This window comes from Pleuronectes platessa, chromosome 1 (genome assembly GCF_947347685.1).
Source record: "Pleuronectes platessa chromosome 1, fPlePla1.1, whole genome shotgun sequence".
NCBI classification, from domain to species: domain Eukaryota; kingdom Metazoa; phylum Chordata; class Actinopteri; order Pleuronectiformes; family Pleuronectidae; genus Pleuronectes; species Pleuronectes platessa.
Genome location: NC_070626.1, coordinates 6,449,502 through 6,473,973, shown reverse-complemented (window position 1 = coordinate 6,473,973; position 24,472 = coordinate 6,449,502). Strand labels below are relative to the sequence as shown.

At 40.1% G+C, this 24,472-nt stretch overlaps 3 protein-coding genes across 6 annotated transcripts in view; 1 reads left to right on the top strand and 2 right to left on the bottom strand.

The window, feature by feature from the left end:
• Positions 1-19,239, bottom strand: part of slc7a10a (solute carrier family 7 member 10a) — a 25,274-nt gene extending 6,035 nt beyond the window's left edge. The window contains exons 1-3 of the mRNA XM_053421917.1: positions 19,012-19,239; positions 9,499-9,703; positions 8,000-8,151 (exon numbers count right to left, since the gene is read on the bottom strand). Coding sequence (XP_053277892.1) covers positions 8,000-8,151; positions 9,499-9,703; positions 19,012-19,123 — 469 coding nt within the window. The 5' untranslated portion in view covers positions 19,124-19,239. The remainder of the gene's footprint in view (positions 1-7,999; positions 8,152-9,498; positions 9,704-19,011) is intronic.
• LOC128439313 (putative nuclease HARBI1) lies at positions 19,018-22,681 on the top strand. Of its 2 annotated transcripts, XM_053421919.1 has the most exons (5): positions 19,018-19,289; positions 19,993-21,630; positions 21,712-21,824; positions 21,905-22,016; positions 22,155-22,681. In XM_053421919.1, the coding sequence occupies exons 2-5, from the start codon at positions 21,198-21,200 to the stop codon at positions 22,520-22,522; spliced, it is 1,026 nt and encodes a 341-aa protein (XP_053277894.1). In that variant the 5' UTR covers positions 19,018-19,289; positions 19,993-21,197; the 3' UTR covers positions 22,523-22,681. The 2 variants fall into 2 exon arrangements, with proteins under 2 accessions (XP_053277894.1, XP_053277893.1); XM_053421918.1 differs by lacking the exon at positions 19,018-19,289 and having other exon boundaries at positions 20,647-21,630; positions 22,152-22,681.
• LOC128439339 (uncharacterized) lies at positions 22,567-24,472 on the bottom strand. Of its 3 annotated transcripts, XM_053421921.1 has the most exons (8): positions 24,095-24,472; positions 23,931-24,001; positions 23,504-23,680; positions 23,182-23,240; positions 23,046-23,108; positions 22,896-22,958; positions 22,676-22,807; positions 22,567-22,592 (listed from the first exon to the last, which is right to left on the bottom strand). In XM_053421921.1, exons 1-8 carry the CDS (start codon positions 24,265-24,267, stop codon positions 22,572-22,574), a joined length of 759 nt encoding a protein of 252 aa, XP_053277896.1. In that variant the 5' UTR covers positions 24,268-24,472; the 3' UTR covers positions 22,567-22,571. The 3 variants fall into 3 exon arrangements, with proteins under 3 accessions (XP_053277896.1, XP_053277895.1, XP_053277897.1); XM_053421920.1 differs by having other exon boundaries at positions 22,567-22,807; XM_053421922.1 differs by having other exon boundaries at positions 22,567-22,807; positions 24,255-24,472.

Below are 24,472 nucleotides of genomic sequence, written 5' to 3'. Positions count from 1 at the left end.
TTTAAAAAATCGGAAATCTTAAGATCTAAACATGCTGAATGTAGACTGTGTAAGACAAACATACGTATAGACATGAAAAGACAGAAAGTGAGGGATGTGTGGAAAAAACAAGTCAATCTTATTTGTCGTGACATTTTGGGCAGGACACAAGAGACTTTATTTAACCACCAACGTTAGTTTCAGTACAAAGAGGGCATGTGTTATATACTTGTTAAGTTCAATATGAAAAAAAACTAGAAAACCACTTATGACTTCTGTAACCTAACATGAAAGTCTCATGTATCTGTGGGTCTGTGCAGCCCTCTACGCTATTTTACGTGTTGAAACACATGGATAATGTTTTCAAGATCCAGTGAAATTGGAGCAGAGGGAGAGAGTCATTGTGATGCCCAGTGAACATGCCCACAGTACGCCCTCGTATGGACCTGAATAACAATTCATACTATGGGGGTATGTGAAACACTGTATAAAACAACATGGCAGACTCCTTGAAGGAGGACCTGCTCATGATGTAGATTTAAAGAGCTCCTTTAGGTTAGGCTAGATTAGACTTTTGATTTAACTTGCAGTCTCAAATACACTAGATTGGTGTCAGCACCTCTGAACTTGTCTAAGGTCAGTTGCTGTTCGCTTCCTCTGTACTGTCATTAGAAAAGTAAGTATGTTAACTTGCTTGTGTAATTTTATTTACAGTGAAGGATGAAGATTTTTAACTGAAAAATAAAAGTGGTCAGCTAATATCAGAATGATTGAATGAAATTCATAGTAACTTAGATGTTTTTCTGCAAGGCCTCAGAAGTCCACAAGGGCTAGTTAATGAACAGACATGTTGATATGCAAAACAGGAAGTAAATCAAAGCCAAAACTTCACTATGACTTATACTAAGATAATTATCACCTTTTATTTTTAAATCTCTATAGAGACAGTGTATCAGCGTTGCCCAATTATATGTTATTATTAAAAGAGTTATGACTGAAGTGGACCATAAACTCAAAGTGCCATTTTATTCTCATCTTTTGAAATGTTCTGTCTCTTAAAGAAATGTAAGAATCTATCTCCATATACCAGTATGATTGTCTGCTGTATATAAACTCATTCGTATTGTTCATGGGACTGTTACAGTCATGTGAGGCCTTAACACTAACCCTAAGGTTACTATGTTTTCTCACATCCTCTACAATCCTCTTCTGTCAGCACAAAGAAGTAGAAGAAAAAGAACATCTTTCCTGACAAACAGACAGAAGGAATTGAGCACTTCCTACCCTCTGTTTCCTCTTTGCATAGAGAGTGTGTGTATGTTGTAGGACGTCCTCATGTATTCCCCTGCTCCCCAAATTGTACCCTCACACTGACTGTTAAAAGTGTCTCAGAACTACTCAAAAACAGATATCAAGTTACGTAGCTCAAAACATATCTATATATCTGCATCTGTGCCTCTATAACGACAGATATTTCATTATTCATAAACAACTCAATATATTTGTGAATCTCCTGTAGATCCTTGGTGACACGTAAAATGTCATATTCAATTTATGTCTTGACACAATCCACAAACAAACGTACACCGATTTGTATACGTAAATGTGCAGCCTTTAGATACTGCTTTTCTGCAAATTTTTTGTCACACAGAATTCTCAAATGGAGAAGTACCAGTCACTTGCCAGTAGATGGCAGTAATCCAACTGTTATATACAGGTTTATTGCAACTGTCTTAAATTAAACGGAAGAAGAACACCATAGTAAAATGATAGTTTTACCATGAAGATATTCTTTAGTTTTTCAAGAGCAGAATTCATATTGAGCCAAACAGAGTGGTTACAAGTGGTCCTCCAGCTGCCTAGAACTCAAGAGCCGGCTTCCCAGGTAAACCCAGTGATGTGTGTGAGTTGGGCCAGCACAGAGGGGAATTTTGAAAACTTTTGCATAGTTTTATTATTGTATTATATAAATGAATTCTTCTGTAACCACTGTACCCCACATTTGATTCTGAAAGACATTGTTAGAAATGATATAATAAGACCCTTTCAGACATGCAGTTTGTTATCTTTCTAACCAGTTTCTTCCTGAGTCAAATATTAACGCCCTTAAAGACACAAATCGGGCGTCTCTTCAGCAAGTCTCTTTAGAGTTTGATGTTGTGCATCTGAATCCATACGTCCATGCCCTTGAATGAAATTGAATAATTACACTATTCACATGACGATCAATATCTTATGCCAAAGTGTTATGTCCAAAACTAACTCAAAAGTCTAGTCTTCAACCTCTGTATCAAATTGGTCAATGCTTAAGTCCCAGTCACCTGTACTTAAGTGGAGTCACAGCTCTTGGATTTAATCACTACAACACTGAAAATAATACAAGTTGGATTTAGAGCTTTAATATCATTGGCATATCATTGGTCTGCCGATGTGGTGACTTCTTAATTTGCCAAACCTTGTCATAACGATGAGTGTCGATGAAACCGGTTGATATAAATTCAAACCAGTCCGACAAAAAGCTTGGGCACAAGACAAATTTCCCTACGGAAACAATTAAGTTTATTCGATTTTAATTTGAAAAACCAACAGCCAACCCAACATTGTACATGTATACAAACTAATTATCAAACCTCAGTTTAACATTAAATTGAGGTGCCAGCATCTATTTTATTTTCTATGGAAATAAAACACATTTGGTTGATTTATGTGAAACACTGCACACCCCCCCAATTGCTCAACAAAAGTAAGGCTGCCCAAAACCAAATCTAGTGTAAACATTAATTAATTAAGCCAATACACATCTTTTCTTTTAAATATCCGTAGGCAGTGACCTTTTGGTTAGTTCGGCCACTCACTGGTAATGATTGGTATTTATGAAAAAAGGACATTAATGTATACCCACTGTTATTATGTACTATATCAACTGGAAATAGGTAAATGTGCCTTATGGGCGGTGAAGTTCATATAGTTTGTGAACACCCCTACCTTGGCCTTTATCCATTTAGTGATCATTGCCTGTGTTTCACATTAACTCAGAATAGTCTTACACTTCAAAAGAAGAGCTAGAGATAAGGAATGAATTGTGTGGGTCACTAAGATTGTCTAGACTCTTGTCTTTCTTTGCCTCGTCCCTTGTCACTGATCTCTTCATCTTGATCTTTAGTCTTGGTTCTCTCCTCTATATATATCCTATTGAAACTGTACTTCTTACTTTCTCTCCTGGTGTCTCATTTCTGTTTGGTTTTACTCACAAGTGCAGTCTCCTGCAAGAGTAGCACAGCACTGTGTGTGTGCACGTATATGGGCATATATGGGCATGGGTGTTATCAACCATGTCATCCATCAACGACGCAAGGTTGCCCTCCTACCACAGAAATCCGAACAAACTGCTTCCGCTGGCACGGACACACTCACATACACACGTGCATTTTTGGCAGGAGGATTTGGTGGCACTGGGCAGAGCTTTCTCCTGCCCACAACACCATAGTGTTTTATAGTCAATTTCCCTCGTTGTGTTACACGCATTTCCGTTCCTGTGTTTCAGTGAAACACCCCCCATCTCCCCTCTGTGTTATCCCTGACAGGAAGGAGGTGCCAGCTGTCTTTGAAAGTGACAGCGCAGGTAAATCTGTGTCCTGCTGTCACAACTTCTATTGAAGGCTGCCTCAGCACTAGAATACTAAACTTATTACTGCTTTTACTTTTAATGGATTCTGATCCAAACTCTGCAGATTTATCAGGGGGCTTCAACCACAGGAACGCCTCCTCCTGGTCACTGGAATCACTGAACTGGCAATAACCTCCAGATCCTGCCTGCCGAACACAAGATATTTGACCCGAGAATCCCTGAAGACTACTCTACATACACTGAATTTCGTTTGGGTGAAATACACATAGACATACTGACGATGACGGCATAGTACAGCTAGCTATGCAGAGTAGTAGTGTATAAAAGGAAAGCTGCATCAAGTCTTTACTGTTCATCTTTGTACATGTGAACTCCCATTCACACCGCAGATCTAACTTCTTAAAGTAGATAAAGCTAAGAGGTCTGCACAGATCAACTGACATATGAGACAACACATAGTTATGTCACATGTTAATATGTAAACTTTATTGTCTGTTGACGTGTGAGTTCATTTGTGGTTTTGCACCGTTTTGCTCTGGGGCAACAACTAGACTTGTATCAGCTTGCTGCAAAAGTCAAAATATATTGAGAATCCCTGGATGACAGGAGTTATTTTTCTCTTCTGTAGTTCAGAGTTGTGTGTAGACAATGTGTGTCGTTTGTTAAAGTCAGAAACCACAGGGATATTCACTTTTCCTTTAGATGGTAGTTTTTTGTTACTGTGCTGCATTTACATTTGATTGTCTTTGTGTCTTCAACAGAAAAGATGCTGTCTATTTAAATTTTTCATTCATTTTCATGTTGGAGATATCGCCTTTTCCCTTCATACAGGTTTGATGCATTAGAATAAGTGTTGCCAGATGGGAATTATTGAAGTATGGGGAAACTTATCGTACATGACCAGAGTAGGGAAGGAAGGCTCGATGCCTAACTTTCCAACTGTGTCGAGATTCTGAAGCGATTTAACATAGATAAACTATGCTTTTCAAGGCACAAGGCTCTAATTTTGAAACACGTGACAGTACTATACTATTGACTGTGAGTGCTGCTGACGCCACTCACACCGGCACATTCATCATCACAAGCATGGCTGAAAAGACTTCAGGTGAAAAGAGATGTGTAAATACAGACGTAGGGTTCCATATGCACGTTCATCCCAACATGCATGAATTGCTGGAAAGACGTCATGAGAGAAGAGATGAGTAAACACAGACGCGATCCATATTTTGTTATCATGATTACAACTGAAAATACTTTCTGGTGTGGGTCACATGGGTGACCTTTGTTGCATACCACTCTCTGTCTCTACAACTCTGCCATAACTAGAATATAAATGATTGAAATTAAAATTAGGTTCAAATGATTGCTCGGAATGATCAGGATTTGTATTCATCAAATTAAAATGAAATGGAAAGGGCAGTTTGCATATTTATTTGAATAATGGTATAATTCCTTAGGCTTGTTTTTGTGGAATGTAACATCTGGTCGGCTGAAACATATTATTCCTTCTCTTTCTTCCTCTGCTGCACCAGCGAACTGACGTGGCAGACACACATGTGGTGACTAAAATTGGCACCATGCTGTGCTGGAATGAACAGCAGAAGCTGATACTGTGGTTTCTCCTCAGAATAAGTGAGTTGGGATGTGTAATCGATGCATGGATCACTGAGACTATACATTATAGTGTCCATAGCTGGTGTGTGGAGTGCTGTCTTGTTTGTAATCTAGGCTGACTCACACTCGTGGACCCTTAGCTGGGAAAATCTCAGTTGACTCTACAGGAGTTTCAGTAAGAATCAGCAGTGCAGTTAACATTTAATCCACTTAATCTCCCTGAGTGTTTCAGAAAATCTGTCATCACAGAGCTGAGAAGTGTTGACAATTTATACTTGAAAGCGGAAACATTTCTTTCCTAAAGTCACGTAACACTGATCTCAGGCGGCACATAATACTTTCTGAAACAACGTAACAATCAAGTCGCAGTCTGACGATGTTGTTAAAAGTAGAGGTTATAGCGCGCTGTTAATGGGGCTGTGTATGCTTTGTACTGGATTTTCCCGTGCAGAGGCTGGTTATCCAGTACGGCATTGACACTATGGGAATGTCAGTATTTTTGTACATAAATGGATAAATGAACATTTTCTTTCTCTTCTTAGTTAAGGCTAATTGCGAAACCCTGAATCTGTATCTGTATCAGTATAAGTCACAGGAGTATGTTATAAAATACGTTATTCCTGATCTATTTGTCAGAACATGGTGTATGGTTTATGTCTGAAGCATTTAAGATAAGCACATGTGCAAAGTGTCTTATTGCATCCAGAGCTGTAAACCTAAGGCTAAAATAATGTGTGACTTTTGAATGAAAAAATAAATCCATCCTCTGCTCTAAGTAATTGCTGAAGGTGGGGATTATAACAGTCATGCCCACATGTGCAATGACGCATGGTGAGCTAACTAACAGTTTATTATCTTCCCCAGCAGCTTATAGAGGAGTCACACATCTCACCTACACCAACTTCTGATGTTTTAGGATGTTGGAGCAACAGTTTGGAGAGACATTTGAACATATATTTATCTTATCATCCATGATTCTTGTGGTGCTCACAGAAGTATCCTCTCCATCTGATCAGAATCGGACACTTCTGCTGCTCAAGTTGCTGATAAAGCTTCAGACATGCATACAGAAGCTCATTCAACTACAGACAGCTGATTACAATGTCCGAGTCCCTGTTGCTCTGAAGTGCTATGCTGTGGACCAGGGAGGAGGATGGGGGGTGGTACCAGGCAGCCAATAGGGAAATTAAACAGGCAACCAGCATGTCATCTGGCCAATTGGAATCCCCATCTTTGATATGCAAGGTGTCCTGCCCATATCCTGTTACCATGGTGCTCAGTGACAGGAGCATCACGAAAACCCCTCTGAAACAATGCACAATGGCGTAGACACAAACTGTCATTAGCGGCGTCCTCAAAGGCTGGCACCATTATGTAGTCTGACTCTGACACTGACACACGGGCACACACGTGTGCAGTCACACACACAAACTGGTTCAACACACAATCACACTCACAGAGGGGGCGACTGGCCTAACTAAGCTGCAGTTGTAACATTCTGTCGCTAAAAATAGTGGAGGTGTGCTCTGTTAATGCTAAAGCTAGCCTGACACATGCCACACTCTCATGCACAGATTGCTAAGCCTTTCCTGTCCATACCCCTGTTTCCTTTTCTCCATCCATAGCAAACAAGACCAAACTGGCTGGCATGACGCCCACATACGTGCACAGACTGCTTTTGCCAATTAGCTATTTTGGTACATATTGCTGTTCTCCACAGTTTCGAGGGAAGGCGTTGATCAGATACTGAAATTGAGCACATGATTATTGAGGAATTCTAAAATGACGATAGCGGCCTTCAGCATTGTGTGAACTATGACAGTCTCATAATACATATTCAAGCCATGACAAGAACGTAGCTGGACTTGTCCTGTACAGTTTAATTTACCATTTTCTTTCTATATTTTATATATAGAGAGACAGTTGGGAACAGGATTGTCTTGCTCGTTTGCTGAGCACTTATTTATGATCCAACATCATTCAATGCTAATTATTTCTTCGATCAGAGTCAAACAAAAATGCATTTTTGTCTTCACGTTAGTAAATCCTGGCAGCACACAGTAGAGTTTACTTTCATCCACTGAACCAGAGAAAGTGGGAACAAAGAGGAAAGTTAAAGCTGTTTGTTCATATTTGTTGAGATTGTTTATATGTGTAATGTAGTTATATATTAAGAATATTAATGGCTGTATATATTGAAAAAATTAAGCACTTTATTTTAAGATGCCTTTTCAAAAGCTCTTTATTTTGTTTTTAAATGCAAACCTTACTTTTTCATAGTGGAACAATGCCTTGCAGTGCATACTTTGTTTTTTGTTTGGGAAAGGCTAAATTCTACCTAAGTGAGATTTAACATGTAATATGTAATGTTGCATAGAATTTAAAGTGCACTCGGTAATATGTTAATGTCACAAAATGATATTTTTTCTATAGCCGCACAATGAAAGAATCCTGCCAATGTTTGTTGTAATTGGAGCAAAGTATTCTGTATCAAAATATCACTCTGTGACATCTGACAGTATTGCGTAGCCTGTGCCATGGAAATACCCTCTTTTGCATCAGACTCCATGTGTTTTAAGTTTGTTTGTTAGGATCGACAGAATAACTATTTGATTAGTTTAAGTTACAATGACTGAACATTAAGAAATAAGTGCCACGTACATAGACTGGAGCATCATCATAAATATAATAAAAACACAAACTTCATAGACTATCAAAATAACTATTGAATTATGACTTAATCTCATCGGACTTAAAGACGTTTTGTTTATGACTCACAGATACAGATGGTGGCGAGGAGTCTGGTGGCGATGTATGGAGGCAGGCAGTCCTGGAAGGCTGGCTGCAAGACGTAATTGGAGAAGGTGAGTGCGATGACAGCCAGTGTGGTCGGATACATGATGAGGACGGCACTCCATAACAACAGGAAGCTGCAAGACAAAGAGACAAGGTTAATGCCCTATCTCATGTTAGAGTGAAAAAAAATCCTGGATCGGCACATTTATTTTTATCGGCTGCAAAATTCTATGGGTTCTTCCTTGGGTTGTGACCTATCCCTTCACACAATTTCATGGAAATTGGTTAGGCGGTTTTTGAGATAATCAGCTAATTAGCAGACAAATGGAAATTAAAAACATAATCTTCTTGGCAGAGGTGATGCGATATTTATATATAAAGATTTATATGGAGAAAATGCAGCTACAAGGTGTTGTTGGTCAACTGTTAATGTGACAAGGAAAGAGGCCTCCCTGTCCCCTACATCTTGATTTCACACACATTTGGACTGAGCCCTGTCATTACAACCACAGTTTCCTGCTTTTCATTTCTGTACAGCATTGCAGCAATCTGGCCTTGATGACTTGCTTAAACGTATCCTTGCATTAGTTATTGGAGAAGTAACATGAGGAGACATTGGCACTCTTTAGCTGGTGGAAACTGTAGGAACCAGAATGTATGCCTCACCTTGCTGTGAATGACTCTGCAACTATTGAGCTCTCCTGTGGATTTTTGTCAGATTTGCTTCTTCTTTTTCTCATTTTGTTTATTTATTTAATTGGAATAGTGCTCATTAATCAACAGACAAAAGTCTGTAAATGAGCCAATGTTAGCTATATGGGCAAATTTTATCTGTGGTCCCTAGCCAGTTTCCAAGCAAACGGAATAAAATAAAATGCCCCTTTTGTGGAATATAGTTATGGATTATCCAGAGCTAATATTAAATATTTATTTGTTTTGCTACATGTAGGGGTATAATTAAAGTTGAGCATTTAAAACTGATTCCCGTTCAAAAGGTGGGTGGGGGGGAGAGAGCAGCGGAAATGCAGCAAACGTAAGGTAAGAGGGTAAGAACCGAACCTGGGGTTGCTGCATGGGACTCAGGCCTCTGTACATGGGGAGGTTATTTTTGATCTGTTGTGATGGCTGTTGCTTGCCAGGTTTAATGGTGAAAAGAAAATCACCTGCCTTATTTTACACGTGCGAGTGAGCAAGACAAGGGCACAGAGGACCAAAGAGGTTCCTCCACAGGCATGCATGGTGCTGGACATGCTTGACCTTAGCAGATTTATAATAACACTCTGTGATCAGCTGACATGTCACATGACAACATGATAGTCACAAGACCTTCAGAGGGGATTGGTTCCGGACAAGCTGTCCTCTACACCAAACCTCAAATTTACTGTTGAAGCATATCCATAACAATGTTAACATTAAACTTTTCAAAGCTGAAATAGTGTCAGACTTATTTGTTTAAAGAAAAAGAAAACAACAGTGTTTACCCAACAAGCCCTCCAAAGATCTCTGTCACATATGAATAGTCTCCTCCAGACTTCGGGATGGTGACACCCAGCTCAGCATAGCACATGGACCCAAGGGCACAGATCCCCCCTCCACAAACCCAGACGATGAGTGACAGCCCCACTGAGCCGGCATGTTCCAACACTCCTTTAGGTGAGATGAATATACCAGAGCCAATGATGTTCCCTGAGGAGAAAAGCAAAGATTAACATTATTTTCAAACCATTGTAATTGTGCTTGCGGTTACACAAAATGATACCACACTACGTGAAGGTATAGTTCAGCCAGAAATGGATATTTACTCATTATCTACTTATTATCTGCTTTAAAGTCCAACAGAAGTGGCTAGCAGACGTTAGCATTTCTGACGGCCCCTGAATGCACCTCGTCCGAAGATATCAGAGGACCTTTAGGCATAAAACAAGGTGTAAATGACCTAGTTTCGAGTCGAATATGAATGTCGTGGCTTGCGGACACTTGGATGACACCACAGGAGCAGTATGGAGGCATGTTCTAGTTTTCTGTTTTATTACGTCTTAGGAGGGACTCATTATTTACTTCAATTGTATCGGATTCTGCTCTAACAAAGTTTACCTGAGACAAAAGTGTTTTGTGGACTCAAACACCTCACCCACCCGTCCATCTGCATAGGGGTGAGTAGCTAATGAGTGAATTTTAATTTTGGGATTAACTATTTCTTTAAATAACATTTGCTCCATCAGACTTAAGTTTCTGACTGAATTTCCCATTTAGAAAATCCCTTGTTATATCTGAGGCTTTTCAATCAACCATTTCAAGGTTTTTTGGTCAACGACAAATGGATGAAAACTAAAAGTTGGTTGAACAAAGAAAAAACAAAACAGCCAAGAAATCCCAAAAGGCTTATTAAAACATCACATCCATTTAAAAGAGGTCTCTAAGGATTTATTTCAGCTGACTTTTGTTCGATTTAGTGACTTCATTAAAACAACATCTTAAATCAACAATATATATCTGCGTTGTGTTGGACTGGTTTCAACCATTTTGGTTTTAATATATTTGATAAAGTAAATATATGGCTGACAGTCAAAAACACTAAATGTAACAGAAGAACAGGTAACATATTTAGATACACATCAGTAAGTAAGGTCAGAGGTTTGTCTCTATTACCAAGGTCATTGTAATCCAAGAATAGTAGTAGTAACTTGACTTTTTTGTGTTATTTTCATAATAAATCTTTTTCTTTTACACATATGCTTTTGTCATTAATGTTGCTTAATTGTGAATTTGGCAACCTCTACACTGCGAAGAACTCTATATCCTTGAAATGACTTTTAATTGACATTAAAGCTACCTCTGAGTTATTATTAAAGTTATTATTTAACATTAATATTAAATATTACTATGATAGAAGAATTTATTGAATGCCTAAAGGCACAACATCAAAGCTACCTCAGGGCACCACCCTTTGTCTTTTAGTCCTGACTGACTGGTGGGAAGTCTCAGGGCTTTTGGTTAAGGCCATAAATTTCATTTACATGGCTCAACACCGGAGGGTTTAAGCCCTCAGGTTAAGACGAAGTTTACCTACACATGAAGGAAAAAGGCCACTGCTGCAACGACATTAAAATATCTTGCATAGCGAGGACAGGTGGTTTGAAACCGGAGTAAAGAGACTATCCCTTGACAGAGGATGTCTACAACACAATTTACCCCCCCGCGCCTAAAAAGCACACCTTCTTCCCAGAGGATTTAACAACCATTCAAACCTGACCCTCTGTGACTCACAAAACAGCAGCTGTTAACACCTGCTCTCAGGTGACTCCACTGACTATACCTGTTGTTGCAACAGCAAGAAGCATTGATGATCACTGACATTGTTAGAAGTTAAATAGCTGGTATGAGAGATTAAACGTCTTCATATATCTAAATTAAGTAAATCAAGTCAATGCTAATACAGATAGAGAGGAAACAGTGAGAATTTTTTTAATCATGATTATAGTGACCAAAATTATCATGGTTATCTATATTTTTGGTGACAGTGGATGTTAGTATTGTTAGCTAAGGCCAGAGATTGCTTTCCTGAGTTTTGCTGCTGTTACAGCCCACACCTGCCTGCCGCTACTTCCACCACGTTTTTTGCAACACACACAACATGCTGCGCTTGCTGCGCCTGCATCTTGGAGATCTGCTGACTTCGATTGATGCTGGTCAGTATCCACCAAATAATCATTGTAAATACTGTCAGTAAAATTAAACTGTATACACCTAGGGATGGTGATCGCTAAGAAACTTATTCTTCTGACTTGGAAGTCTACTTCTCCACCCTGATTTACACACTGGCTCAATGAGGTGTTTTCTGTTATTCAAATGGAAAAAAAAACTGCGTCAACACAAGGGCAACACACAAACAAAGGTTTGAGAGAACATGGGGACCTGCTTTAGCGCAGTGCAATATATTTTCCTCCACAGGAACTCTGACCTACCTGGCTACATTAGTTGATGTAGTATATTACTCTGTTCACTTATTCATGTTACTTGGCCCTATCTCTGAGATAAGGCTATTGTGAGATAATTCCTGAAAGACCATATATGTAATTGAGTAATCTGTCTGGCAGCTTGTTTTTATTTTGTTGTAGTTTGTTTTTGTTATGTGTTTTTACCCTATGTTTTGTTTTTGTTTGTGAACTTGTATTATGTCTTGTCAACACTTTGTTATGTATCTACAAATTTGAAAATAAACTATAAAAAAAAGAAAGTTAACCATAAAAACAGTTATCGTTTCATTCCTAAATACAAAGATCAGGGAGTAAAAAAACACCGATATATCTAACTTGGCAATGATTACTTAGATAATGTCATCGATCCCTTATGACAGGAATGTATTTTAAGGTTGATTTTTTTATAGTTTGAACATAAACTTTATGATGAATAAGTAATAATATATGAATAATACTAAACAACGAAAAAGATAGAACTTGAATTAAGTAAATCTCTTTTTTAAGTAACATGTAAATATAACTATACATTTTGTCTGCATTTTGTCGGTAAAATAAGTTTCATGATGGCAGAAGTAACAAAGATATCAGTATTTCTAGTGTTGACACCCATTCAAAGCACACGCACGCACGCACGCACGCACGCACGCACGCACGCACGCACACACACACACAGTGCATTAATGTGGAGCACCTTCTCTATTAAATACATCTATCATACACTGCCAGCACAAACGTCAGGGGCAATTTGGGTTCAGGATCTTACCCACCGACACTTCAGCATGCAGAATGGGGGAGACAGGGATCGAACCGCTTTCCTTCTGGAAGGTGAATGACCCGCTCTCCTCCTTAGCCACAGCCACACAAATCTGGCGTTATTAATTGTATAACAATGCATATAAATTATGTATGGTCGGTTATGACAGTAGGCATATTTTTAAATGGAGCTGGTCAAGCCAAATAGGCCTTGTGACATGGTGGAAACATGAGTCACTAGGTCCCTGCTCAGCTGTCCCCCGATCTGGTGTAAAGAGATGTTCCCAGTGGCTCAGTTGGCTAAGATACAGACTAATAAGTGGCCGTGTCACGCACTCTAATCCATCCTGGCTCTCATTTTTCAACACCATCTTGAGGGGAAAAAAAGATGAAACAAAAACTAACACATTAGCAGCTGTCTAAGCAAAAAATATTTTGCACATTCTTGCATGTTTTTCGCCCTCGTTGCCGGACATTAGGACAAAAGGAGCCTGACAAAAAATAAATATATATCCGTCCAATATAACAGCTTAAATGGATTTTAAAGCCCAGTCGTGAACAAAATCTCAGCTTCCCTGTCAGAACAGCTCTGAGTGCTTTCTAATGATTCAGAGCAAGAGAGGGGGTCTGAACAGTGCATTTATCACTGTCAGATTTGATTGTGGAGGCCGTGGTGAGATGCAGAGCAGTTACATAATGCCTGTGTTGTGTTTGTTATGTCATATAGTTTGGCATCATAGCTGAAAGCATGAATCAGAGTCCTACTAACCCTCTCAGCCTCCCTGCACTGGCGAGGTAATGTTCATGAAGAAGGGTAAAAAATCACTCAATCAGTCCTCTGTGTGATAATAAAACACTTGTTTCCTCTTCACAGATCAGATATATTTACCATAATGTCACACTTAATTCACGCGTAAATTTGCCTTTACCCAATCTACCGGTTGACCATTCATGCATTTCCACTATTTTTAGGAAAAAACTAAATATACTTTATTGTCCCATAGGGAACTTTGTCTTGGTCCAAATTGCTACAGCAGCTGCAGAAGAGTACATTGTAAAACAAACAACAACAACAAAAAACTGTACACAAGGGCATATTACGCAAGACCCATAATAATAATGCAGAATAAAAGTAAGTTGAATATTTCACCTGCCTGAAAAACACTTAAAATGATGAAAAACACTAAAAGGATATAACAAGACAAGCAAGATGAAAAATGGAGACTGGCTTTAAAACTTATAAACCAAAGTGTGAAATGTGCTAGACAAAAGGATGTTCACACTGACAAGTATGTCAACACTGCAGTTCACTATAAGTACCTGGATGGTGGGACTCAAAACTCTCAAAAAGATTCTTCTCATTCTCAACAGTAGCCCTATACGTTGTGGAAGGGAAGGACCACCAACACATTTTCAAATGTGTGAAAATGGCAGCCGAGTGAAGAGGTCAGGTGGTGGTTTAAAGCTATAGTTCTCAGAAAAATGAAAATTCACTTATCTAATCACCACTATGCTCCTTCTAGAATATATATAGATATATACTGTATATATACAGTCATTATTTCCAGTGGGTGCATAGTGGCTGTGATTGATTTGGAAAGTTTCTCTGTTGGAATATACATACTGTGCCAGTGAGTACACAGTGTGCACAAACCAATTTGAGACACAGAATAACTCTCCTGCCATTTCAGACACTGCAACTGCTCTCTAGTAGCACTGACTTTCCTAAACAAGCACCTGACTCTTACCCACCCACCTACTCACCTATTCCTTATTCTCTGATCAGCTCTTTGTATTTACACTCATTCCCTGCTGGATCGTGTGTTGTTTACTCCAGCGGTAGAGTTCCAACCTTTCTTGCCTGTTTTGCCTGAAGGTCTGTTTTTGGAATAAGGATTCGCTTATACTCACTTGAACTGGTTAATCTACCTGCCTGTTAGCCGCCTCGCCCCATACAGTGCCTTGCATAAGTATTCACCCCCCTTGGACTTGTTCCCATTATGTACTGTTACTAACTGGAATTCAAATAGACTTAAATAAACTTTTTCCCGTTTGATCAACAAAACATGCATAGTACTTTGGAGGTGCAAAATAAATTTTATTGTGACACAAACAATAATGAGAACAAAAAAGTTGACATCTGTTGGGTGCATAAGTATTCACCCCCCTGTGTCAATACTTGGTAGAACCCCCTTTCGCTGCAATTACAGCTGCAAGTCTTTTGGGGTATGTCTCTACCAGCTTTGCACATCTAGAGATGGAAAGGTTTGTCCATTCTTCTTGGCAAAAAAGATGAAGCTCAGTCAGATTGGATGGAGACCGTCTGTGAACCGCAATCTTCAAGTCTTGCCATAGATTCTCTATTGGATTGAGGTCTGGGCTTTGACTGGGCCATTTTAAGACATTAACATTCTTTAATCCAAACCATTCCTTTGTAGCTCTGGCTGTATGTTTAGGGTCATTGTCCTGCTGGAAGATGAACCTCCGCCCCAGTCTCAAGTCTTTTGCAGACTGCATCAGATTTTCTTCAAGGATTTCCCTCTATTTGGCTCCATCCATCTTTCCCTCTATTCCCTGTACCTGCTGAAGAGAAGCATCCCCACAGCATGATGCTACCACCACCATGTTTCACTGTTGGGATGGTGTGCTCAGGGTGATGGGCAGTGTTGGGTTTTCGCCACACATAGCGTTTTGCATTGAGGCCAAAAAGTTCAATTTTGGTCTCATCTGACCAGAGCACCTTCTTCCACATGTTTGCTGTGTCTCCCACATGGCTTCTGGCAAACTCCGAATGGGATTTTTTATGGATCCCTTTCAACAATGGCTTTCTTCTTGCCACTCTTCCATAAAGGCCAGATTTGTGGAGTAGACGACTAATAGTTGTCCTGTGGACAGATTCTCCCACCTCAGCTGTGGATCTCTGCAACTCCTCCAGAGTAACCATGGGCCTCCTGGTTGCTTCTCTGATTAATTTTCTCCTTGTCCGACTCTTCAGTTTGGGTGGACGGCCTCCTCTTGGTAGGTTTGCGGTTGTGCCATATTCTTTCCATTTTCTTATGATGGATTTTATGGTGCTCAGAGAGATGTTCAAAGCTCTGGATATTTTTTTATAACCTAACCCTGCTTCATATTTCTCCACAACTTTATCCCTGACCTGTTTGGTGAGCTCCTTGGTCTTCATGATGCTGTTTGTTCAGTAATGATCTCCAACAAACTCTGAGTCCGTCACAGAACAGGTGTATTTATACTGAGATTAAATTGCAGACAGGTGGACCCTATTTACTAATTATGTGACTTGCAAATGTGACTTGTGAATGCAATTGGTCGCACCAGATCTTTGTTAGGGGTTTCACAGTAAAGGGGGTGAATACATATGCACTCAACACTTTTCAGATTTTTATTTGTAAATAATTGTGAAATCCATGTAATATTTCCCCCCACTTCCAAATGATGCACTATTTTGTGTTGGTCCATTACATAAACTCACGATGAAATAAATTTTAATCAGTGGTTATACCATGACAAAATGTAGAAAAGTCCAAAGGGGGTGAATACTTATGCAAGGCACTGTACTTGTATCTGCACATTGGTGCTTCAGCTTGCCAAGCTTTGTTTAGGATGAACAGTTTAGAATATGAGTAATGGTAAAGTCACCCAAAATAAGACTCTTATAAGTGTGATTGAAGTACAATCAGTTTGGTGTAGATATTATCACTGATTGTGATTAGTTAAATTTGGTTTGGTGTGTAGCTCCAAATGTTTGCAGTAGCATTAGTTGTTACATTCAGTGAAGCAGCATCCAACAGCCACACTGACAGCTTCAACATTCCACCTAATCAGAGTGAGGCTGTGTGTAGGTTGTCTCCCGTTGCATCACTTAAGTTGGTGGTGTGCACTAGCCGAACACACGTGACTCCATCTCAGAGAAGTCTTGGCAAGTGGTCAATATTAAGCTGAGTGATTTGATGATTCATTTCACTGTTGCAATCGTAAATTAGACCAACTAGACTTCATAGCCATTGAAGCTCTCTGACTGTGGGGGTCCTGTATGTTGAGAGTGGAGCAAAATAATTATACATCTACAGTTTCTATCAAAGCACAATAGCCGTTAAGATAAAATGAAAATGTTACATTGACCCTGTTGCCTTTTCCTTTGTAAATCTCTCTGAATGTAGCAGATTGTGCTTTATGTTGTACCTTCCACTGAGATCTCATGTAAGGTGTTTGTTACTTGTAATAATGAACCTGTTGGGTTTTTATATTCATACATTAAACAATAAGAAAACTACTGTGGAAACCACTAGATCTACAGTCTGTAATGTCCATAATCTGCCTTCATATTCTATTTATCTTGGTTTGTTGTGCTATCCCTTTGATTTGGAGAAGTGCGCCTACTCTTGATTTACAACCTTATCATTTGGTGGCTATCTGCAGAGGCAAAGCAGAGACTTATTGAAGTCATGGGAATACTGTACGTTTTAAGTGGCACATTCCTAATGCCCCATGATACTAAGCTTGCACCGAAGGCATACAATTAAAGTCTGTCTTATGATTCTGCTTGATCTGTTGTGTGACCAATCTGTTAATGAATGACAACCTCAAGTCAAAAACAAAAGGTCACATTTCAAGATAAGGGTTAGGGTTCTCTTCATCCACTCTCTCATTCAATCAGTCTTCCAAATGCATCACCAACAACAAAACGACAATACAAACATTCACAATCAGAAGGACCTCAACTGCATTAACTCACCTGCTGCCAGTGCTGCAGATGCAGCCTGTTGAGCAGTTAATATAAGTCAGTGCATGGATGGGATGTGATAGAGAGGCGATATAGAATGCGTATGTATGGCTATAAGGACTAAAGGACCATATAAATACCTTTAATTCACTATATACTGTGTCAATCATGTAACTGTTATTTTAGTTGGGGCAAGCTGTATATTTTTATATACAATCCGTTGTCTTTCAACTACATGTGTCTCGTGACTATTGTTGTCCAATCCTGCCTGCAGTGAAAGTTAGGCCAGTTTAATTAACTCAAGATGTACAATAAAACCCTGAGAATGAGGAAAGCCCCCAGGCACATTCAAGACAGCAGTGTTGGAACATCTGTGGTTATCTTCATCATGCAACAATTAATCAAGGTCTTCTATCTGTGGTTTTGGAGAACTTTCAGACAGTGTATTAATGTTAACAAAGGTTAAAGGGTACAATGCTGATTTATGAACAGCAGTGTTACCCTACTCTACCAGGTAAGGTTAACAATCCCTGCTGTACAATAACCAATAAGTGAGATAAAGTATCTTAACCGAAGAACAGACTAAAATAACTTCATGACAGCCTTCGTGCCCGTTCATTAAGTCAGTAGCGTGTCCTCCCCCTGCCTCCAGAAATAGAGGCTAGATATTGTATGCATCCAGACCCAGCCCGCTTATCAGCTTCAGTTGCTGCTTTAAGGAGAACTCCGCATTAATGTCACATTATAATAACACATAAAGAATAACCGGTAGATTCACTGCTGTAGCTGAAGTTGTTTTCAATAAATACTGTTGTGGCATCGTTCAATGCGTCCAGTTCCCTCCATATATTTTGCACAGTTAACAACTTCCTGCTTCACACAGACATTTTTTACAGTGACTGTTCTGCAGTATAAGTACATTTATTGTATAGGCTGGTCATAGCTGGTCACTGGATGGAACAGTATTAATGCCGGTGAGACTACTTGGGAAATCGAACCCCTAACCCAGACAAAGTTCGAGCTTTAACTAAGCTGTGGCACAGAACCACACAGAGGATCTGCTTTTTGCGTTTCAAGCTGAACGTAGGAAGATCCAGCCACGTAAGCATGCCCATTTTCAGAATATCAGCGAATGATGCAACCGTTTTCACCTATGTACAAAAAGCCAGGAGTCCGGACTGGATCCAGACATCAGAGGAGGAGCATCCGTGCGTAAAATCGACCCCCGGTGCGTATTTGGCGGTTTAAGTGCCATAATTCCACATATCATTCAGAAACTCCACAAGGACACCGCAGGGAGATCCACTCGGTGTCCTTATAGTAGCTCAGGACCAGAACTAAACCTGAACCCGATGAGGAAGAAGAAGTTTTGAGCCAACATACTGTAACTTCAACTACAGAGCAACAGCTGCACACCCGCCACGTTACAGTAGTTCTTTCCCCTCTGATACGCGTCTCCCTCACTGTATCCACCCGCTTCGCATCAACAGCTCTTCTGCACACAAAGGCTGTCAGACACTCACCGATGATAATAGCGCAAGCGCTCAAAAGTCCAATTTCTTTCTTCAGAGTCACTCTGTCGTTCTTGGACGAGTCTTTATCCCTCCTCTCTGTCTCGTTCTCGTTGTCCTCCATCTCCTCCGCCTTGCAAATGTGCCTTCTGCCCGCCTCGGTCCGGTCCAGATACTGTACACTGAACCAGGCTCCGCTCTCTGGGTCGACCCTATAACATCGTCCTGATGAACGGAGGAGGACATGCGCATGCGCACGACGCTCCACTCGAGCTGCTACCTGGCCTCAGGTAAATTGATGAAATAATCACTTGATGCTAGTAATGTATGTTACCAAGGTGCAGTGAACGTTTTCCATTTTAGGCAACAGATATTTATTCAACCACTTTTTATATTTTACACAAATAGAAATATATCCGAAATTTAAATATTCAATATTATATCAATATTATGATTTTAGCTTTTTTAACTCAACCTGCTGAACTTTGAACACACATCAGCAGTTTGGTCCTCCTTCTCCAGTTCTAAATGTGTACAGACAGGATTCAGTTGAGTGTGTTGTCATTGTGTGCTGCTGTAATCTGAGCCTCTGCTCATTCTTTTGAAGTGGGGCTATACAGAGTTCTCTTCCACACAGGCCAGTTCGCTCAGTACTGTACATTTTAGAACATAATATTACATTACTTATCACTCAGATTATGTGGCATACATGTTTTATAGGCTGTGTGAGCTAGTTGGAATAGATAGAACCCAAGAGCACAGCTGTGCTTTGAGCTTAATACATGAGAATGCCCAAATGTACTAATAAGCAGGGGTGTAATTCGCAGGAGGGGACGTGGCCCCTTTTCAGAAGGCAGAGCTTTCTCCTTTTTTTCGATTACTCTGTACGTAAATGTTACATGTAACTCAACATGTGCATTCTCATGGGCATGTGTTTTTGCTCTCTCCCTCTCTCTCCTTCTCTCGCTCTCTTCTCTACCTGTTTCTATTCAGATGTAGAGCAGCGCCTGAAATCCATCATGAAATCCAGTCAGAGAAGTGGAGGCCTGGGGGGGAAGAGCATAGTTGCCTAACAGCCGAAGACACTACTTCACTGGGAGCTGCTCTGTCCTGAGTTCACATTCTTCTTCTCCCAGTTTCAGGGTGTTGGAATTTGTTCATTTTGTTAATTATTTTTCTTATGTCGGGTTGGAGTTCCTTTTCTTTCAATCTTTTTTGCTGGGATCTCCAACCCATATGCTTCTTGTACACCAAACCACGCTCCATATATATAGAAATCCTTTGAATTCTCTGCACTTGTAAATACAACTTCTAATTCCTAAAACCTGGAACAGTTTGCACAAAGGTTTTAGGGGCTCTAATGAGTAGGGGATTCATTTACAGATTTAAACAGCCACTTGATGATGCCACAATGGACAGCGAAGGACCGCATTTCAAAGACAAGACTGATGACAATGAGAGTGTGAGCACTGAATGTGAATTCATTTTTTTTGTAGTTTAATGTAAAAAAAATTGTTGTGTCTTTAATTGCATTGCAAAGTTAACAATAGTCTGAGTAGCCTTTTATTGGGGTAATACAAATTTTCTTTTTAACTTTTTATTCTACAAAGAGCCCATTTACCGTGCGCATCAAAAGCATTAAACTGAAATTGTAACGATCTGGCACTTTAGTCTATGTTTAAAGCTTAATTGTAAAGTGTTTTCTGTTTTAGTGAATCTCTGTTGTGGGTGTTCTAGTTGTTTTCATTTTTGCACACTCTGTTTCTGTTTCCTGTTTTATTTTGTAGTCTCTGTTCCTTGTGTGTTGTTTCTGTCTTCACTTCCTGTCTCTGATTGTCAGCCCAGTCCTCATGTGTTACACCTGTGTTCAGTTGCCCCTTCCAAGCCTCTGTCCTTCCCTTTGTCCTCTGTTGGATTGCCTGTTTCTCCTGCTGTGTTTCTTGGTGCTGTCCTTTCCTGCCCTGTCCAGGGGCCCGTTTCACAAAGCAGGTTTAGTGAAAACTCTGAGTTAGTTAACCCTGAGATGAGGGAAACTCTGGTTTTTCAGTTTCACAAAGCCAGTTCAGCTTTACTCTGAGTCAGTTACCCTGGCAACATACTCCGTGAACCTAACCTGCTCGCTGGCAGGTTTTCTTCAACTAACCCCGAGTTTCTCCTGCTCTTAAGTTGAAGCCTGCAGACTGAAGGCAGTGGCAGACATGGCGTGTCCTTTTATTGAAGAGCCAGTTGATGTCGAGGCGCAGATACTCCGCAGACATCTCCACCGGGAGAGGATTATTAGACCCCGATTGGATGTTTTATCATTCCCTGATGAGTATCTGTTTGAGCGTTTCCGTTTCTCTGCATCATCTATAATTTATATAAACGATATTCTCAGCCCTCACATCGCTCACATGACGCATCGTGGACATGCTCTCAGTTCCGAGCAAATTCTTTGTATTGCACTTCGTTTTTTTGCCAACGGCAGTTTTTTGTATAACGTCGGTGATGCAGAGCATGTGTCCAAGGCAACTGTCTGTCGGGCTGTCCGAAATGTGACACTTGCACTGAAACGGCTACTATGCACGTTTGTAGTGTTCCCAAGTCACAGACCCACCAGACTTCTCAAAGAAGAGTTCCACAGAATTGCAGGTATCAGTCTAAGCAGTAATTCATTTATGTCATAAAGCTTTGAGACTTGAAGCACTAATCAGTCAATTTGATATATTTTAGGGTTTCCAGGTGTGATTGGCTGCATAGATGGCACTCACATTCCTATCATCGCTCCTTCAATAAATGAAGGAGATTACGTGAATAGGAAATCTGTCCACAGCATTAATGTGCAGGTAGGCCTAAATAGTAGCCTTTAACATTCCAAATTAAATACACTACACCATACAGCTAATTACTGTTCTCCACTGTGAAGATCATATGTGATGGAGCCCACATGATTAACAATGTGGAAGCGAAGTGGCCTGGGTCTGTGCATGACTCACGAATGTTTCGTGAGTCGACACTGAGTGCCAGATTTGCCGGTGGTGAGTTTATATATATAATTTATATACAGTATATAGTTATATCCTATGGATATATATCCTATATATCCTATATATCCTATATCCTTTGTTTCCTCCTATTGCAACTGAAACAAACTGTATCTTGTATTATCATAGTAGAGTTCGATGGTTACCTACTCGGAGACAGAGGGTACCCCTGCCAGCGCTATCTGCTGACCCCTTACCCTGACCCTGAGCCTGGCCCACAGCGACACTACAACTTGGCTCACTGCAGGACACGAGCCAGAGTGGAGATGACCATCGGGATACTCAAGGCCCGGTTCCAGTGCCTTCGTAGGCTCAGGGTCACCCCAGAGAGAGCTTGTGACATTATAGTGGCATGTGTGGTTCTCCACAACATTGCCACTATTAGAGGAGAACAATGTCCTACTCTTTCCCCCTGTGATCCAGGTATTAATCATACCCCCCCTGCTGATACACGAGATGGAAGAGCTGTTAGAGACATGATATGTGTCAATCATTTCTAACTGACCCATCACCTCCCCAATGTTCAAGAACGACAATATGCATCTCATTTTATGAGGTCTTCTTTATTTCCTAGAAGGACAAATTTTGTACAGTTGTTAATCCTTTGTTGTTGAAACAATTAAAAAACATCCACCTGTGGGCACGTCACCCACCTTTAACTGATGGTCCAGCAGTTGTATTTCCTTTTCTGTTTTGGTGATCTGCAGCCTTATGTGCTCCATTTCTAGGTGTGATTTGTTTATTTGAGATTCTAAATATACCTTGTAAAGTTGTTTCACAGGGAGCTATAGGAACATAAATGACATTGAATTTCAGTGCCATGTCTATTTAGTGTCATTGTAAGTTGTGGGTCAATGCTGAACAACATCTTACTGAGGTAAGCTGTGCTGTGGAGGTTGATGGACCTTCTTCCCCATTGTAATTTCCAGCATGGCTCTGTTAGAGAGAAAGAAGTTGCAAGTTGTATTGTGGAACAACACTATTAACTGAGCCAAAGTTATTTAAAAAAAAAAAGGTGTATACTTCAGCAGGCCTCTCTGCATCTTCCCTCTCTGTGGCAGCTGATAAGGTTTCTTCATCATCCTCCTGTAATGAAACAGAATGTGTGTGTTATATTCTACCAATTATGAAAAATCTGTGGAATATTAAGAGTACTTACAACAGCATGGAGGTCTGTTATGGCAGAAGGCTCAACGAGACAGATTACACCATCAGTAACTGGTAGAAAATGAAGATTAGACAGTTGATGATTACCCAGAAAAGTGCCCCACCTAATTTAAACACAATTTTTCAAACTCTGAGTCACCTTAAAATAGATTGATATCTGAAAGCAAAAGCAGCCAATTGCAAAGAACTGTAGCTTACTGCTACAAGAAAAATCAGTGTGCCAACTAAGTTGTGTCTAAGATGAATGGGTGGCCATTACTGAGCGAACACTAGAAAAAGGATTAACGTACATGCCATTCATTTGAATAACTTACCTCTTATGTAGGCCCCTGTGACCTGGGGCGTGGGTGGGTCCGATGAACTCCCCCCAGAGATGCCCTCAGCAATGGGTCGTCCACTGTTCTGACTGAGGGCCATCTTTTCAGCCTCTGTGAGAGGTGGTGGTGGTGGACCGCCACCTGTTTTGCGGGCCTCAGCCTTTTTTCTGTTGGCTATAATGGAGGTCAAATTTAAATACATACAGAAAACACAACTTTGGAGACTTGTATGTATAAAAGGCATTTAGGTGTTGCTTTCATAGAGACAATATTAAATACTGGCAGTGTTGGGATTTCTCTTTTTTTTGCAGATTTCCCTAATTACTTAAATATATCCATCACATGTTGAATGTAGCCACTAAATGCTGTTTAATGAGGGCAGGCTAAACAACATCACAATTGCTTGTACTTTATTATACCTTACCTGTTTGAACTACATTTTTATATTTCATCTTTAGCTGCTGCCAAGTCCGTTTGGTGCCTGTTGGGTTGCACCTGTGCTCACAGACACACATATGGAATATAATTGTTGAATAAGTGGAACATTCAAGACAAAACATTTCTTTTTTTTCTCAAATTAATACTGACGCATTGACTCGGTCAGCAATTTCCTGCCACGCAAGATCCCGCGCTTTTGCTGCTGCCACAGTATTGCTTCTTTTTAAAAATATATGCTCACTTTCTGCATACGCAGTCATTAATATTTCCAACTCCACTGGGGAGAAGTAGGAGGATCGAGGCTGTTTACCACTTGTTGCCATGGTGAATCATGTTATCTGTGTTCCATTGATGAAGGCTTTTTATATCCTCATGCACAAGCTTCACTCAGGGTTACCTTGACTCTGAGTTGATTGAACTAAGTGTTATCACCTGTTCTGAAACCGAAAACTTAGAGTTTGACAGCTCAGAGTTGCTCAACCCAGAGTTAAGGTTTTAACTCAGAGTTTGTTGAACCTGCTTTGTGAA